Source organism: Falco peregrinus, chromosome 5 (genome assembly GCF_023634155.1).
Source record: "Falco peregrinus isolate bFalPer1 chromosome 5, bFalPer1.pri, whole genome shotgun sequence".
Taxonomy (NCBI): Eukaryota; Metazoa; Chordata; class Aves; order Falconiformes; family Falconidae; genus Falco; species Falco peregrinus.
The window spans coordinates 77,220,736-77,236,529 of NC_073725.1; the positions used below are offsets into that span (position 1 = coordinate 77,220,736).

The 15,794-nt window shown below is 54.3% G+C and overlaps 1 protein-coding gene across 1 annotated transcript in view; it reads left to right on the forward strand.

Annotated features, from left to right (window-relative positions):
* Positions 1 to 182: 182 nt before the first annotated feature.
* LOC101921810 (mitochondrial Rho GTPase 2) overlaps positions 183 to 15,794 on the forward strand; it is a 45,326-nt gene continuing 29,714 nt past the window's right edge. Inside the window, exons 1-20 of the mRNA XM_055806506.1 lie at positions 183 to 250; positions 1,125 to 1,219; positions 1,325 to 1,501; positions 1,782 to 1,899; positions 2,379 to 2,549; positions 3,484 to 3,607; positions 4,363 to 4,430; positions 4,525 to 4,634; positions 5,534 to 5,764; positions 6,391 to 6,459; positions 7,523 to 7,633; positions 7,735 to 7,880; positions 8,186 to 8,243; positions 9,819 to 9,937; positions 10,129 to 10,290; positions 11,230 to 11,342; positions 12,439 to 12,555; positions 13,097 to 13,332; positions 13,807 to 13,946; positions 14,523 to 14,653. Coding sequence (XP_055662481.1) covers positions 241 to 250; positions 1,125 to 1,219; positions 1,325 to 1,501; positions 1,782 to 1,899; positions 2,379 to 2,549; positions 3,484 to 3,607; positions 4,363 to 4,430; positions 4,525 to 4,634; positions 5,534 to 5,764; positions 6,391 to 6,459; positions 7,523 to 7,633; positions 7,735 to 7,880; positions 8,186 to 8,243; positions 9,819 to 9,937; positions 10,129 to 10,290; positions 11,230 to 11,342; positions 12,439 to 12,555; positions 13,097 to 13,332; positions 13,807 to 13,946; positions 14,523 to 14,653 — 2,506 coding nt within the window. The 5' untranslated portion in view covers positions 183 to 240. The remainder of the gene's footprint in view (positions 251 to 1,124; positions 1,220 to 1,324; positions 1,502 to 1,781; positions 1,900 to 2,378; positions 2,550 to 3,483; positions 3,608 to 4,362; positions 4,431 to 4,524; positions 4,635 to 5,533; positions 5,765 to 6,390; positions 6,460 to 7,522; positions 7,634 to 7,734; positions 7,881 to 8,185; positions 8,244 to 9,818; positions 9,938 to 10,128; positions 10,291 to 11,229; positions 11,343 to 12,438; positions 12,556 to 13,096; positions 13,333 to 13,806; positions 13,947 to 14,522; positions 14,654 to 15,794) is intronic.

Below are 15,794 nucleotides of genomic sequence, written 5' to 3' on the forward strand. Positions count from 1 at the left end.
CTTTGAGCCCCGCGTTCCACATAAACCGCCCGTGTCCCGACAGCTCGCTCCCGCCTGTAACGCGATCGCCGCCCCCAGGCCCGGGCCGGCGGCCGCGGGGGGCCGTTCCCTGCGCGTCCGAGGGGGCGGGGGGCGGGGTCACGTGACGCGCAACAGGCCCCGCCCCGCGGGGTGTGGCTGCGGGCGGCGCGCACGGATTGGCGGCGGCCGCGCGGGACGGTTGAGCCGGCGGCGCGCGCCATGGCGGCAGGTAGCGGCGGTTCCGGGGGGGGGGGGGGGGGGGGTTACCGGGGCCGGCTGGGCTGGGGGTGCCGGGGCGGTACCGGGGCTGCTGGGCTCAGGCCAAGGGAGTACTGGGGCGGTACTGGGGTCGGGCACCGGGGGTACCTCGGGTACTGGGAGTACCGGGGCTGCTGGGCTCGGGGCATGGGGGCACCGGGGCTGCTGATTCCACGGTACTGGGACCGCTGGACTTAGGCACCGGGGTGCTGCGTGCACTGGGGCTGCTGGGGTCGGGGGTACTGGGGGACTACCGGGACTGCTGAGCTTGGAGCATGGAGGTACCAGGGCTGCTGGGCCCGGGGCACAGAGGTACCGAGGGGGCACCGCGGCTGCTGGGCTCAGGGCACGGGCATACCGGGGCAACACCGGGGCTGGGGGTACTCGGAGCACAGGGATATAAACGGGGGTGTCACCGGCTGTGGGGGTGACACGGATCTGGGGGGACTTGAAGCATGGAGGTACTGAGTCCATCACCGGGGCTGGGGGGGGGGCACTCGGGTCAGGGGGAGGCTCGGAGCATGGAGGTATTGGGGTGTCACTGGGGTGGGAGGACTAGGGGCACAACGTTACCGGGTCCATCACTGGGCTCCAGGCACAGGAGTGACACCAGGGCTGGGGGGACTCGGAGCACGGAGGTACCGGGGGCATCACCGGGGTTGGAGGGGCGCGGAGTATGGGGGTACTGGGGGCTGTCACCAGGGCACGGGGGCACAGGGTGCAGAAATAACAGGGTGGGGGACCTCAGGACATGGGGGTATTGGCAGAGTCCCCAGTACAAGGAATAACGGGGGACATCCGGGCGGGGGTACTGTCCCCCCCGCTGATCCTGGTGATGGTACCAGTAGCCTGGCAGCATCCCTACCTGAACATCTTCAAGCATTTCCGCGTGGAGGAGTGGAAGCGCTCCGCCAGGGAGGGGGACGTGGCCGCCCTCAAGGTAACAGGGACACCGGCACCATGGGGTGGGGGGGGGGAGGCAGCCACAGGTGGGCAGTGCTGACACCCCCATCCCCCCTGCCATCCCTTTCCCTGGTTTTGGAAGGACACGAGGCTGAAGGGAACCGTGTACCGGATCCGGAGCTCCACCCCTGCCAGCAGCTACCTGCAGCTGCCCCGGACAGGGACGCAGTCACTGGGGCTGGTGGGGCGCTACCTCTACCTGCTCTTCAGGCCCATGCCCCACAAGCATTTCGTGGTCCACCTGGATGTCACCACCAAGGTACATGACATGGGGTGGCCTCATTGAACCGTCGTGGCCTGATTGAAGGACCAGAGGGTGGCAGCGGTGGTCTTCTTGGGGTGTGCAGAATTTGGCCGGTTCTTGTTGCTGATGGGGGGGTTACCCCGAGGTGGGGATGGCTTCCATCCTCATGGCATCTCCACCGAGGACAGGTGCCACCGAGGGGGCAGGAGGCACAACCATGTGCGTTATTCTCTGCAGCATTTCCCTGCTGAAGCCACCAGGGTGACTAGAGCTCTATGTGTGTCTGTCTGCTCAGGAAAACCAGGTGGTTCGCATCTCCTTCTCCAACCTCTTCAAGGAGTTCAAGTCCACGGCCACCTGGCTGCAGTTCCCCTTCATCTGCGGAGCAGCCAAGGGCTCACCATCCAGGCGCGGTGAGGAGTGTGCGGGGGGCTGCCACTGGTGGCACTGGGCTAGCACATCACCACCAAAATAAATTGGTAGAAAATAAATAGAGTTCAGAAGTTGACTTGATGTATTTGAGGAGGATGAAGGGTGGTGGTTCTGAGAGGAGACTCAGCAGCTGGAAGGTGGGAGCTGTAGCTCCCAGGAGGGGTGTCCCCACCCCTGTTCTCCTGAACAGCAGGGTGCCATGTCAGGCTGGGCACGTGTCCATGGAGGCAGCGGGGCTGCTTGTCTGTCCTTTCCCACCCCTGCGCTGCAGTAGTGAGCTCTAAGGCGTGTTTTCCCCATCTCCCATTTTAGCCCAGACAAGCCAAGCCTGGTGGGAGTTGTGACTGATAAATACTTTTTACTCAGCTGCGTTCATCTTGCGTCTCCCATTCCGCAAGGTCCGAGGTCTGTAGCATCTTTTCCTGTTTTCCCTTTTGCCACCTGCCACTCTCCTCCCCAGGTCTGGTGGGGGCAGCCCCTGGTGATGTGCGCTGGACCTGCCTGGTGCTTGACCTCCACTCCATCCTCTCCCTCTACCTCAACCGCCGTTACAGCCACCTGAAGAGCATCAGGCTCTGCTCCAATCTGCTGGTGAAAAACCTCTGCACCAGCGACTTGGTGTTCGACCCAGGTGGGGAGCCGAGACCTCGGGGCAGCCTCAGGTTTCTCCTGTGACTTCAACCCAGCCTGCATGGGACCTGGGGGGGTTTAAAGCTGTTTTTGCAGGCGTGATGCCAGCAGGGCTGTTTGCCCTGGGCTGCCATTGCTGTAGCAGCACGATATGGAGCAGAAAGGGCAAAATACTCAATACAATGTTAAGCTGGTGAATACAATCTCCTGACCTCTGGAGGCAGCAGTCCTCTCATTTTCCAGCTGTAAAAGCGAACAGTAAGAGCAAAGTTAAATATCTTACCAAAGTCAGAATATTTTTTCAGGGGAAAAAAAGGTGTTAAAAAGCCTCACTCCTCTAATGCCTGTGCTTTTATCTGCTGGAAGAGCCTGTGGTTTTTTTGTCTCGGAAATCTTTCAACCTGCTTCTTTTATTCACCTGCTCAATGTGGCAGAGATACTTAGGTCAAAACCTTTGTTTCTGCCTTTCTTTTTTTGTGCTGCAAATCTGCCTGACCTGCCAGAAGGCATCAGTGAGGAGGGAGTTAGAGATGCTGCTTTCAGATTCCTGAAACTTGTGATCTCATGGAGACTTTCATGAGTTCACAAATGCATGAAGGAAAGAAGATGAGAAAATGAGAAAAGAGCCTTAACACAAATCATGTGAAACTGCTGAATCACTGAACAGAAATCTAAGTGAAGCTTTGGCCTGGCAGATTTATAACTCGACACCGAGAGTTTATGCTCTGGGGTCTTCTTTGGAGGTTGGGAGTTTCAGGAATCCTCTGGTGCAAAGGTGTGTTAGTTTGTTACAGACCTTAGGGCTGTAATCTTTGTTTTCCAGGCATTCTCACAGAGGGAAGTAGTTTGTGCCCACGTCCCACAGAAAAAGGGATTTCAGCCAGCTCCGCAGGCCTTGGAGAGCTCACTCTCTTTATCTGTCCCCATGCTGCCAGGTGTGACCTTCTCCGAGGCCCAGCAAGCCAGCCTGGCCTGCCGCGGGGTTGCTCCCATGCCGCGGGACATGGCTTTCCCTGTTCCGGAGGGACAGAAGTGGCACGACCTCTACGACTACATCAGGTATGGCTGCTCCTGGCCATGCTCGGACCCGTGGCGGCTCCACGACCTCCCTGTTCCTGGGGGAAGGCAGGATGGGGAACGCTGCTTGAGGAATGATGGATCCAGACAAATCTGGGGCTCAAGCGGAGACATTTTGGTCAACCCAACTCCAGCATTTTGGTGGAGTTAACACATCTGCCCTGGTCTGAGCTTAACTGCTGATCGGTGATGTTTTGGGGCAGGAAAAAGGCTGTAGAGCACTCCTGTGCCTGGCGTGGACACCAATCCCCTCTCTCGGTCTCTTGCTGGGATTGCTCCTGTGGCTACCAGCATAATGCAAGCCTTCCTCTGTGCGTGCTGTTCCTAGGGAGCGCTTCAGCCCCTTGCTAATGTAAGGGGCAGTCTGACGGGCTGCTGCGTTGTCATCAGCTGTAATGCCTCATCAAGGGTCAGGTGTCAGCGTACCTTCCTCAGCTTCACCGCTGGGCTCCCATCGCTGGTGAGGTTTTTGCCAGAGGATCGTGTTGGTCATAGATCGCAGCTCGTTCCAGTCATTGGCTTAGCGGCTTTGCCCAGCGCTCGTGGTGCCAAGTTAACCCCTGGAAACTAACGCTGTAGATCAGACTTGGGAGGTACTTTAGTATCCTTATATTTCAGAGACGGTGGGGCAAAAGCAGGGAATCCTATAGGAGACAGTGAAGAGACTTTTGTGCCAGGATTTGTGGGTGCTAGCACGATATCCCGATTACATGGCACCTTCCTCTGATTTTGCTCAGGTTCCCATCCGAGGGGTCCAAGCTACCATACGACTCCATCCAGAAGAGCTGTCCCGGTCCTGCGGCAGGTGGGAAGGCTGGGGACAGCAGCCAAGGCTGTGCCACCCCAGGTGGGTGCCTTGGCTTTCCAGAAGAGCCCAACCTGCTCCTCATGTTGCCCAGGTGGCCAAGTCTCAGAGGACCCCGTTTGCCAGCTGCCCCAGCCAGTGACACTCACCAAAGCAGTCCGTGACCGACTGTCCCTCATCCATCAGATAATCAGTCCCAAAGCTGTAAGTGCACTGTGGAGGAGACTGCAGCCTCTTCCTTCCTGCCTCCCATGGAGGTTTTGCCACGCCTTGTCTTTGAGTTCCTTTAATTAAGATGTAGAAGGTGCTTGTTGTCATTTGCAGCTGATCCAGGCAGGTCAGCCCCCTGGTCTGTTGACCCTGTGGTCAGTTAATGCCCGGGTGGTTTGGCATGGCACAGCACAGAGCAGAGACAAGATAAATGCCGAGTACCTCTTAATCTCCAGACATCTATCCTCCCTGTCTCAACTGAGCCAGCAAATAGTTGTGTCTTCAAATTATAGATAAGGAATGAGGACTGGCGACTAAAGAAGTTGATGGGGTGCCCTTGGGGAGCAGAGCAGTGTGTGGAGTCTGGATGGCTGGGACTGCAGGCTGCTGCCCTCGCCCTTCCCTGCTGGTGGTGGTGTGGGAGCTGGCACCTGCAATCAGCGTGGTGATGGGCTTTTGGAGAGGGACTGGGGAAAGCCATCCTTCTCAGGCTGCGGAGAGGGAGAAAGTGAGGAGTCCGACCCCTCTGCTGTTCTGAACTGGGAAGCACCAAGCAGCCTGGCCAGGTGCTTTTAGCCTCCCCTGCTCAGTGGAGAGAGGGCAGCCCTTCAGAGACTGCTCAGGGCTGGATCTTTCCTGGAGCTCTGGTTTGCTGTCTGGAGGAGGCAAACTCTGCACAGACAACACTGGCAGCGTAGGGAGAGCAGCTGGTTAACGTACCTGGCCGAGCTAGGTACTTACAGGGATGCTCTCCCTCCGTGTTGCTTTGTCCTTGTTTGTATTTGCTGTGAAGAGTCACCTGGGGAGATGTGGTTGTCTCCCTGTGCCTTTGTGGTGGGTGGAAGGTGCTGGGAGGAGGGCTGAGCTCTGTCTGAGGCTTTGCTCTTTCTCAGATGCCACGCCGGTGTCGGGTAATTACAAAAAGCATCCCTGAGGTTCACCTGACAGCCCCAGGGCCTTGGGGAGCCATGCCTGCTGGGAACCAGGAGCTAGAGAAGGACCAGCGACTACCCAGTGTCGGGGACATCGGGCAGTCACCGGCAGTCAGTGATGGTGCCATCCACGTCTATGCTCACCAGAAGAGCAAACAAGCCAGCCGAACTGTCCGTGTCGGCTCAGAGGAGGTGGGTGAAGCGCTGAGGAGTCACAGGAGCTCAAGAGTGGCTTTGGAACGCTTAGGGCTGGTGCTTGTGAACCTGTCAGAAGCAGCAGAGGAGATGCAAGCTTCAGGCTGGAGTTTCAGTTAATCCTATGGAGTTCTTTCGCTGGTGTTAGTTTTTCTGACTAGCAGTTCTCCTTTCCACTAGTATCTTACTTGCCTTGAAAGAGGGACCTTGTGATCAAGTGCACTGGCCTTAAGCCAATAACGTATGTTTGCTATTTTGCCCAGAGCATGTATGGGAAGGACCCTGGATCAGGCATGCCAGCCTGCAGGTGGACCTCTGCCTGCAGGGTAGGAGGACAGCCCTTCCCGCAGCAGCCACCGGCTCTCTGGGCACTGCCAGGGCTCTGGGAAGGGCTGGCTGCAACCCCCAGCCTGGGTGGGAGAGCTGCTCAACACCGGCAAACCCCAGCTCCTCCCTCCAGCCAGCTCTGACTTCTGCCAGGTTCAGTAATTTAAAGCCATCCCCTCTAGCAGGAGGGGACCAAAGCTGCTTCTGTGCTTTAGAGAGAAACAAGTGATGGGGACGGAAGGGCCCTGTGGGCTGAGGACCTCCATCCAGCTCTAAGTGCTGTCTTTCTTTTCCAGAGGCTTTTACCAGATCCCATCCTGAAGCTGAGAATGATTATTGGCTTTGGAGGCTGCAGCACCAAGTGGGTCAGTAACTCAGGCGGTTTGGGGAGTTGATCTGTAATCACGTGGCCGGTGTATTGATTTTTTGCAGGCACGAAAGGCAGCCGAGTGCCACCCTTCCTGTACGTCTTGATGGGGAAAATGACCCCAAAGCAGATAGGCACAAGCTTATGTTTGTGCATAGGTCTTCTGCTGCTATGGCGGTGAATTAAAAATTATGGGGGCCTTATAGCTGGAATAGATCATTTAGGTTGGAAAAGACCTTTAAGATCTAGTCCATCTATTAATCTAGCACTGCTGAGCCCACCACTAAACCATGTCCCTGAGTGCCACATCTACACATCTTTCAAATAGCTCCAGGGATGGTGACTCCACCACCTCCCTGGGCAGCCTGTTCCAGTGCTTGATGAACCATTCAGTGAAGAAATGTTTCCTAATACCCAGTGTAAACCTCCCCTGGTGCAGCTTGAGGCAGTTTCCTCTTGTCCTGTCTCTTGCTACTTGGGAGATGAGACCTACTCCCACCTCACTACAACCTCCTTTCAGGTAGTTGTAGAGAGCGATCAGGTGCCCCCCTGAGCTTCCTTTTCTCCAGATGAAACCACCCCAGTTCCCTCAGCTGCTCCTCATCAGACTTGTGCTCCAGCCCCTTCCCCAGGTCTCACAGCTTCCGCGTTTTATCCCGTTAAAACTAGAGCTGCTTTGTAGGACTCTGGAAAGGAGGAGCTGTGTTTGGATCATTTCCGTGGGGCGCTGTGCCTCACAGGAGCCCGGCTTGCCGTCTGTGTTAGAGACAGGGTGGGTTTGGTTCAGCCAGTTCAGAGCTCTGCCAGCAACATCTTTGCCCTTGTATCTGCTGTTCACGTCGTAGACATGATTGGTACAGTAAATCCACTGAATTAAGTAGGATGTTGGCTGGGTTTTAGTTTTCCTTTGCGAGTTAGAAGCTCAGCCCGTGTGTGGGAAAGCATCCCCTCACCTGCATGCGTGCGGCAAATCTGCTGAAGAAATCTTTGTGGGTCCAGCCTAGGACCTGGTGCATCTCTGGGGGTCCCGTGGCCCTCTCATTGCGGTCTTGGTCCTGCAGGCACTGTGGACTCAGAACAACACTGCGGTGGTCTACCCCTGCCACGCCGTTATAGTGGCCCTGCAGATCCAGACCAGAGAGCAGAGGTTCTTCCTCGGACACACGGATAAGGTAACTCCTTACAGAGCCATACGGTAGCGCCGTCCTTGTGCCCCAGACATACCCCCAGTCCCAGTGCTTCTGGAGAGCCACTGACCTGGTGCTTCCCGCAGGTGTCGGCGCTGGCCTTCAACGGGAGCAGCACCTTGCTGGCTTCCGTGCAGGCTGGTCCCCTGAGCGTGCTGCGTCTCTGGGACTTCCCGACGGGCAGCTGCCTCTCCGTGTTTAAAACCCACATCCATTCCCTCTTGTCCCTGAGGTGGGTTTTAGCCTGGGTGCAGGGATGCATTCGGGTGGGTGAAGTGTTGCAGCACGGCAGCTTTTCTGTGCTATTGGGCCGTGATAAACCAGGGGTGAGTTACAGCTCTGCTTCAGTTGCCTGTGTTTATCACTGAGACCTGCTGGCAGCTGGCCTGGAACAGCCGATATGCTGCCAGCTCCCTCCCGAGCTCATCCCTCAGGCTGTGCTGTCTCCCCATACCCACAACTTGTCTCCTTTTATTCCCCGCTGAGTGCACTCGGAGTACAAGGAGTTGCGTTTCACCAGGTGGCCTCTTCTTGCAGCTTTTCCTACAGCGGAGCCATTCTGTGTGGTGTTGGAAAGGATGGGCACGGCAAAACGGTGAGAACTGAAACTTGGAGGTTTCCCTGCCCTGTGAACAAGCGACATGAGATGACTGTTCTCCCGGATTATGTAGTTATTCTGCAGACAAACCTCTGCTCTGGGCTTTCCTTGGCATGTTCCTCACTGCAGTCAGAGGGAAATCCCTTCCATTAGGTGCTTAAAAAATACTTTCCTTCTACCTGATGCTTGTGAGCGTTCCTCAGCTGCAAGCAAAAAAAATGCTTTTGGAAGCAGCTCGAGAGAGCTGCTGGGGCTGAGGTTTGGGGCTGTTTCTGTCGCTAGTGTGGCACAGCCCAGCTCTGAGCCCAGGCAGGGTGATGGAGGGGGCTGTGTGATTCTGCCTGTACCCTGTGGGGATCGCCGCAGGCTCAGGCGCAGCGATGCTGCCCGCCTCCACAGCCATTCTGGCCCACGGGGCTGGGGGTGACACGTGTTTGTGTGGCATTTTGAGCTGGAAGGCTTTCAAACACGTAGTGAAGGAATGGGGACTGAAGTGAGAGGGTCAGCACTGACTGGAGCCCCAAACACCTCCCCACTTTTGTTTGTTTGGGGTTTTTCTAGGGCATTTAGGGCAAGATGTGAGGTTTAATCTTTCAGTTCTGAGCATTGCCCACATCGCTGCTGGAAGGGATGCTGGGCACTGAAGCTACCACCCACCGATGTAGCTAGGGGATGACGCAGATGCCACATGTAGCAGCCAAAAATAAAATTGTTTCATGGGACTGGGGGTTTTGCTTTATCAGTGGAACTGTTCTCATCCACTGATCCCTTATTGACGACCACCAGCAATTAGCTGTGCCATTGCTAACTGCGTGTTGCCTGCAGGAAAAAACAAACACTGCTCTGGTTTTGTTCCCAGCACGTGGCAGTGGTCTGTGATCTGAGTGGGAGCTGGTGAGCTAAAACTGGGGAGTGGGGCATCAATAAGGCAAAAGCAGGATGGGAAGATGGGTGCTGGCTGGGAGCACCTCTCCCAGGGTGATGCCTCAGCCCACCCCAGCCTCCAAGGTGATCCTGGCTCTGTTTTTAATGCTATTCTGAAATGCAGAGCATCAGATCACCTGCGTTTCTTCACCCATCTCCCCCTTTCCTTTGAGGAAAGGGTTTGACTCTCTCACCCCTTGTGGTGGGTGCCCCGAGCATGCAAACCTGCATGGGAGCGAAGTGCTGCGGGAGCCGGTGCAGCCGCCTTTGTGCTACCTCCAGCCCCGGCAGCCCGGCTCAGCCCTGGTGCAGTTCCTGTGTCTCGGCAGGCAGAGTTCCCACTTCTCTGTGGATTTTTTTTTCCAAGTCTGAGCCCTGTTGCCAGGCAGCCCTAGGATTTAGAACCTATAATTATGGATGCCAGAGAAGAATATTGCTATGAAGCTTTGCAAAGCTGTTGGACTGTCCTAAACCCTCTGTGTGAGAGGGTTTTTGTTTCCCCTGCTTCAACTCTGCTATCAATACATTGTGCCCAGCTCTGGAGCAGGCTCCTGTACGTGCAGCTGCCCAGCTGCTGTGATGAAAAGCTCTTTTGCTGCCAAGTTTTCCACGTTTGAGCAGCTCTGCCATTGTGTTTTCTTGCTTCAGATGGTGGTGGTGTGGAACACTGCTCAGGTGACCCGTGGCGGAGAGGTGGCCGTACTGGCCAAAGCACACACGGATGTGGACATCCAGGCCTTGAAGATCGCTTTTTTTGATGATACCAGGTAGCATGCAATGAAAATAAATCAAAAGCACTGGTTCTGGCGTGGCTGCGGGGGGAATTGCAGGGCTGCAGCCATCTGTTTGCCATCCCTGCTCTGTGTCCTGGCTGTCAGCTGGTGGCCCTTGGGGCACTGGCCTTTGCCGGGTGCTTGGGGGGTCCTGCCCAGCTCTCACGCAGCCTCTCCCGGGACAGGATGGTGTCTTGCGGCCGGGACAACATCAGGCTGTGGCGAGTGCGGGATGGAGAGCTGCGCTCGTGTCCCATCAAGCTGGGCGAGTACCATTCCCTGGAGTTCACCGACCTGGCCTTCGCCGAGGGGCACACTGCCGAGCGGGAGCCGCAGGACCGCGCGCTGTAAGGGGCTGCCATGGCTTTTGGCTGCTTCCCTTCCCCCTTCCTGCCTCTGCGGTATCCCCTAGCTACATCGGTGGGTGGTAGCTTCAGTGCCCAGCATCCCTTCCAGCAGCGATGTAGGCAGTGCTCAGAACTGAAAGATTAAACTCACACCTTATCCTAAATGCCCTAAAAAAACCCCAAACAAACAAAAATGGGGAGGTGTTTGGAGCTCCAGTCAGTGCTGACCCTCCCGTTTCAGTCCCCATTCCTTCACTATGTGCTTGCAAGCCTTCCAGCTCAAAGCACCACGCTTTGCTCAGGCTCTCCCTATAAAATACAGGTGCCCCCTGGAGCTGGGAGAGCCCCCTCCTCCTCGGCACGCTTGGCTTCCCAAAAGAAATTGGGCTGCTTGCAAAATAGCCCAAGAAACGGGTATTCCTCTTGCTGTACTGCTGTTTCTTAGTGAATCACTCCCCACTCGAGCCTCGTGGTTAGCTTTCTGTTGGCAGCGGGAGGAGTGCGGTACATATCCTTTTGCACACAGACAAACACACGCTTTTTTGGGGTTTTTTGGGGGTTTTTTTGTTGTTGTTGTTTTATTTTAATCATCAAAGTCAGACCAGCTCAGCTGGCCCCATCTTTCCCCGAGCTGTTCCCTGTGGCAGAGGGATGTTCATTTCTGCAGTCTGTGCTGGGCTTTTAGCATTTTTGCTAATTAAGGTTTCAAAGGGATGGGAAATAAAATAGGAAGTTCTGCCTTGGCTGTAGATCTGTAGGGCAGCGCGTGGAAAGGTGCCCTTGGACACCTTGTTGACCTGTTACATTACCAGGAACCAGAATTGCTTTCCATCAGGCAAACCGTTTAACGGGTGAACCGAGCTGGGCTTTAACTAAACCCTGCCAGCACTGCTTCTCTTGCCCCCGGTGTGCCAGAGCAGGGGTCTCTCTCCCGTACAGCTTTGTCTGCAGCAAGAGCGGCCACGTCTTGGAGGTGGACTACAAGAACGTCTGCATGAGGAGCGCACGGCGGCTCCTGCCTGCACAGCCAGACGGGGCAGGCGGTGGCTCAGGTAGGAATACCCGCAGGCAGGGAGCACCTCAACCATCCTCGGGGTCCAAAATGACCATAGATAAATCTCTGGTAAAATAAACCAGCTACTTACCTACTTCCAAGGATTATTTTGGGTTGATTAGATCATTGCTGGCTATTTGCCTCTTAAGTGCTGCAAATAGTCTTCCTTAGTACAGCAAAGTATAATTTTAAGAAAGAATTTGAGCGTTTTAAATGCTGATTGCACTTTCAGAGAAACACTACTTTTAGAAACATGAAACAAGGTCTTAATTTGCTGATGGGAGTCTTAATGTAGAGATGGAAAAAGAGCTAAGCAGACCAACGAAAAAGATGAATTGAGGGATTTTTTCCATTATTCAGCCTGTGCAGAGTGTTTAGGAAATCTTTGTTGCTGTATACTAAGTAGTACAGCTTTCAGCTCTTCCATTAATTTTAACAGTGGGAAGAATTTGCTTTCAAGTGTGATTGCTCTGATATCTTAAAACTTAGTGCATACTTTGCTCTGGCAAATTGAGCTGATTAATCTTGAGCATGCCCCTTTGAGAGAGGTATGTGATTCCGGTTCTCACTTCGTGGATGAGAAAACGCCCAAGAGGAGATGAAACGATGTCCTTGGGTGTCCTGGTAGCAGTGCTGGCTCTCACCAGTGCTTTGACCGCTGGACTTTATACCTGAATCAAAACCTCCCAGTTTCTTTAGATCTGTATTCTCTCTCCCTCCTCAATGTGCTGCAGAGAGGATTTGAGATGTGGAATTGAAAGGGTTTTGTATCTCAGGCAGTTAATCTAGTACGTCCCTTGCCACAAGAACCTATTCAAGGCAAAAATACGACGGGGTTTAACAAGTGGGAAGATTTTTCCGTGCCTGGTGGGAGTTGCACAGTGGTAAAGAGGAGAGCTGGAAAGGGTTAGGCACTGAACATGTGCTGAGTGCGGAGAAGGACTTGCTGAGACTCTTCAGCCTACGCTATCGTCACCATGGGGTTCCTGGCTGCTGCTTCCAAGACTTCAGCCTCTGGTCCAGGATGGGGCAACCCCCGGGTTGGGTTTTCTTGTTTCAGCTATACCAGGTACTGTTGTTTTTGGGGTTTTCAGGCCCTGGGATTGCTATAAACAGTATCAGCATCTCCTCAACCTTCTGTGCCACGGGTTCAGAAGATGGCTACCTGCGGCTGTGGCCACTGGACTTCTCAGCTGTCGTCTTAGAGGCGGGTGAGTAGAGCTGCAATGATGCTTCTGAGCTCCGCACCTCTGTCAGCCTGCTGCTGTGAAGCCAGAGCTCCACTGCCACGTCTCCTAAAGCAATGCTCACGAGCGAGGGCATCTTTCATACCTGCTGTCTCTGGGGGTGACTGGCTGACTGGCTTGGAAGTCTTCAATGACAATTGTTCATTCTTGTAACTGGTAGGAGAAAGGCAGGATCTCCTGGGTGACAGCAGGCACTCTATCTCAATTTCAATCTATCTCAATCTTACCCATGGCTCACCTGTCCATGAAAACTTATGGGAGAATTTGAGTAGTTCTTTACTCTTTTTGAAACAATCACCGTAACAGCAGAGCCCAGGGACTTCTAGAAAGGGCAGAGACTAATTTCCCACTAAACTCAAACCTGCAAGCATTCAATCTTCAGGCTGTGGGATGCTCATTCCTGTGTGCATTACTTTCCTACATGTACACCTGGTTTGGTAGCTGTGTTCCAACCGCTGCTGCCCCTTCTCCAGGGGGGTTTGCTGACTCCTGTGTCTTTCCCCAGAGCACGAGGCTCCGGTGAGTTCTGTCTGCATCAGCCCGGACAGCTGCAAAGTCTTGTGCACAACGGCTGCTGGGAACGTGGGCTACCTGGCTATCCAGTCCCGGGACTACAACACCCTCATGCGCTCTCACGAGGACTCCATTCTGGCGTTCTCTGTGGAGGGGACATGGAAGCGGATGGCAACAGTGTCCCAGGACAGTACCATCCGAGTCTGGGACCTTGTCTCCATGCAGCAGGTAGGGGAGACGAGAGTCAGTAGGTGTCTCACGTTTCTTAATAATCTCCCTGGTCTGTGTTTGGTCCAGTTATCAAAGCTCCACAGTTTGAGAGCCCTTAAATGTCCTCCCTGAAGCGTGAGAGGGTACCATGGGCAAGAAATTCTTTGGGAGTATGGAGTTCTGAGAGTTTTACCTTAATGCATAATTTGGCCTTCTGAAGGTATTGCCAAACAAAAATATTTTCTTTTCCTCTACATTTTGAATATTGCTGTTTAACACAAAGCAGAATACCCAAGGGCTTTATCTAAATGCCCGAAGACCCAGGCCCTCCCAGGGCTTTAGAGTAATCTCTAAATGACTCTAAAGATCAGGATCAGATTTCTGGTGTGGGACTTGCCCATGGTGGAGGTCTGCGGCTGTTCCGCTGTCAGGTATGGCTGCTGGGCAGAGCTTTATCCAGCTTCGTGCCTGTGGCGTGTCCCTTCCCCACAGCTGTACGACTTCACCGCTGCCGAGGAAATGCCGTGTGCTGTGGCCTTTCACCCTGCCCAGCAGATCCTGGCCTGTGGCTTCAACAGCGGGATGGTGCGGACCTTCTCCTTGGCTGCCTCTGATCTCCTGGTGGAGCACAAGTGAGCGTTTGCCACGGGAGCCACACTGGGGCAGGCGTGGGTCTAAGCGGGTTCCTGGCAGAAGCCATGGTGGTAATCGAGGAGGTGGGAAAAGTGCTTTTCTTGAGCTTGGTGATCCTCACGTCCTGGCTGAGTGGTTTTCAGGCAGAGCGAGCCCGCTGTGCCAAGGCTCTGGGTGGTAGAATCCAACCCGGGAAGGCTATGGGGGCTCTCCGTGTGACTTCCCAGTGGGCAGCTGGCCATCAGTAGGAAAGAGCTTGTCCTAGAGAGCAGCTGAACAGGGAGCCCTTGCAAGCTTCAGCGTGGGCAGCGCAGGATGCTTCAAAGGGGGAGGGAGCATATCCCATCCAGGGACAGCTGGAGTGCTGCATGCACTTGCTGCTCAGTTTTCCAAAAAGTTGAAGTGTTGATTGTCCTGGGCTGCTGCAGGTGTGAGCATGGTGGGGTCCTCTGCCTGTCCCTGATGATTTTGTTCTCCTGGGTTCTTCACTGTGTTGTGCTCGGTGTTGCTACTATTTTCTGGGGGTCTGTTTGGTTTTTTTCCTTCCCTTTTTCATGTTTTCTGCCTTCTTTCAGGCAGCACCGCACTGTGATCACTGGACTGACCTTCTCTCCAGATGGCAATTTCATGTTCAGCTCCTGCTTGCACGGCACTCTGGCTCTTTACAGCTGTATGGCGCAGAAAAGCCGTGTCCTGAGAGTCCTGGGTAAGGCTCTGGGGTTGTGGGCTGCCTTTCTTCTTTTTTTTTTTTAATTAGCACAGACACCCTAGCACCAAAGCCAAACCAGATTCAGCCTACTCGGAGAGATATTTTCTGATGAACCTTCTGAGCTGTGTCACTTGTGTTTATACTGTACGTGTGAGCAAGCCCTGGTGACTGCCAGCCTTCCCCTACCTGTCCTGGTTCAAATGCTCTCAGCTTGCTTGGTGTTATGATTTCGTGAATGGGCTGAAATCATAGAGATTTATCTGTGCCCAGGCCCCAACTCTTTCTGTTCTCTGGATGTGCGGTTTAATTTGTTTAAACTGGATTGTTTCCCTAATCCTGTCTGCAGCACAGCTGCACAAAGCGCCGTGCTGGTGAATGGAGAAGGTGGGGAGCTGCGGGCAGGGGAAGCAGTACAGGGCAGTTTGGAAACGTTAATGTCACTTTTAATGTGTGCCTTTGAAATAGGCTGTGGCAGCACAAGCTTGGGCAGGGAGGGGGAGCTCCGTTATGCAATATTGTATAAAGAGGAGCATCGTGCCTCAAGAAGTGTGCAGTTGAAATAGGTGAAGGAACAGGGGCTTGGAGAGACCAGGGAATGTGTCCAAAATCACCCAAGGTTGGTGTCAGTGCTGCAGCTGGACCTTTACATGTTGACTTTTGCTCTGAAATGGTGTTCGCTGCCTGGCCGTGTTGCAGGACTGAACAGTGGAATTTTGCTGGTGGAATAAATACGGAGAATTGCTGTGATTTCTGTGATTTTTAGACCTATGGGTCTATCTGCCCACCAGACTGACATCGGCGTGGTGGGGTTCGGCACTGACCTTGTTCTGTGCAGGGTTCAGGCACCCAGGCTGCAGCTGAGATCTCACCTTCATAGCTCCTTGTTGCAGCTTCTTGTAACACTAAAAAATAAGCACTAAAACCAATTTTATTCCCTTGACTTTGTTCTGCTCTCCTTGAAAACACTGCACGTTCAGTCAGGCAAGAAGCCATGTATCTAGACCTCGTCTTTGAGGTGGTTTACTGCATGTCTTGGATGTCGCAGATAAAATTTGTAGCGTCTTCTACAACAGAGGTTGCTTCTTTCTCAGGCCAGAACGTTAACCCAAGGCTGAGTCAGAGGCAGGAGAAACTGTAG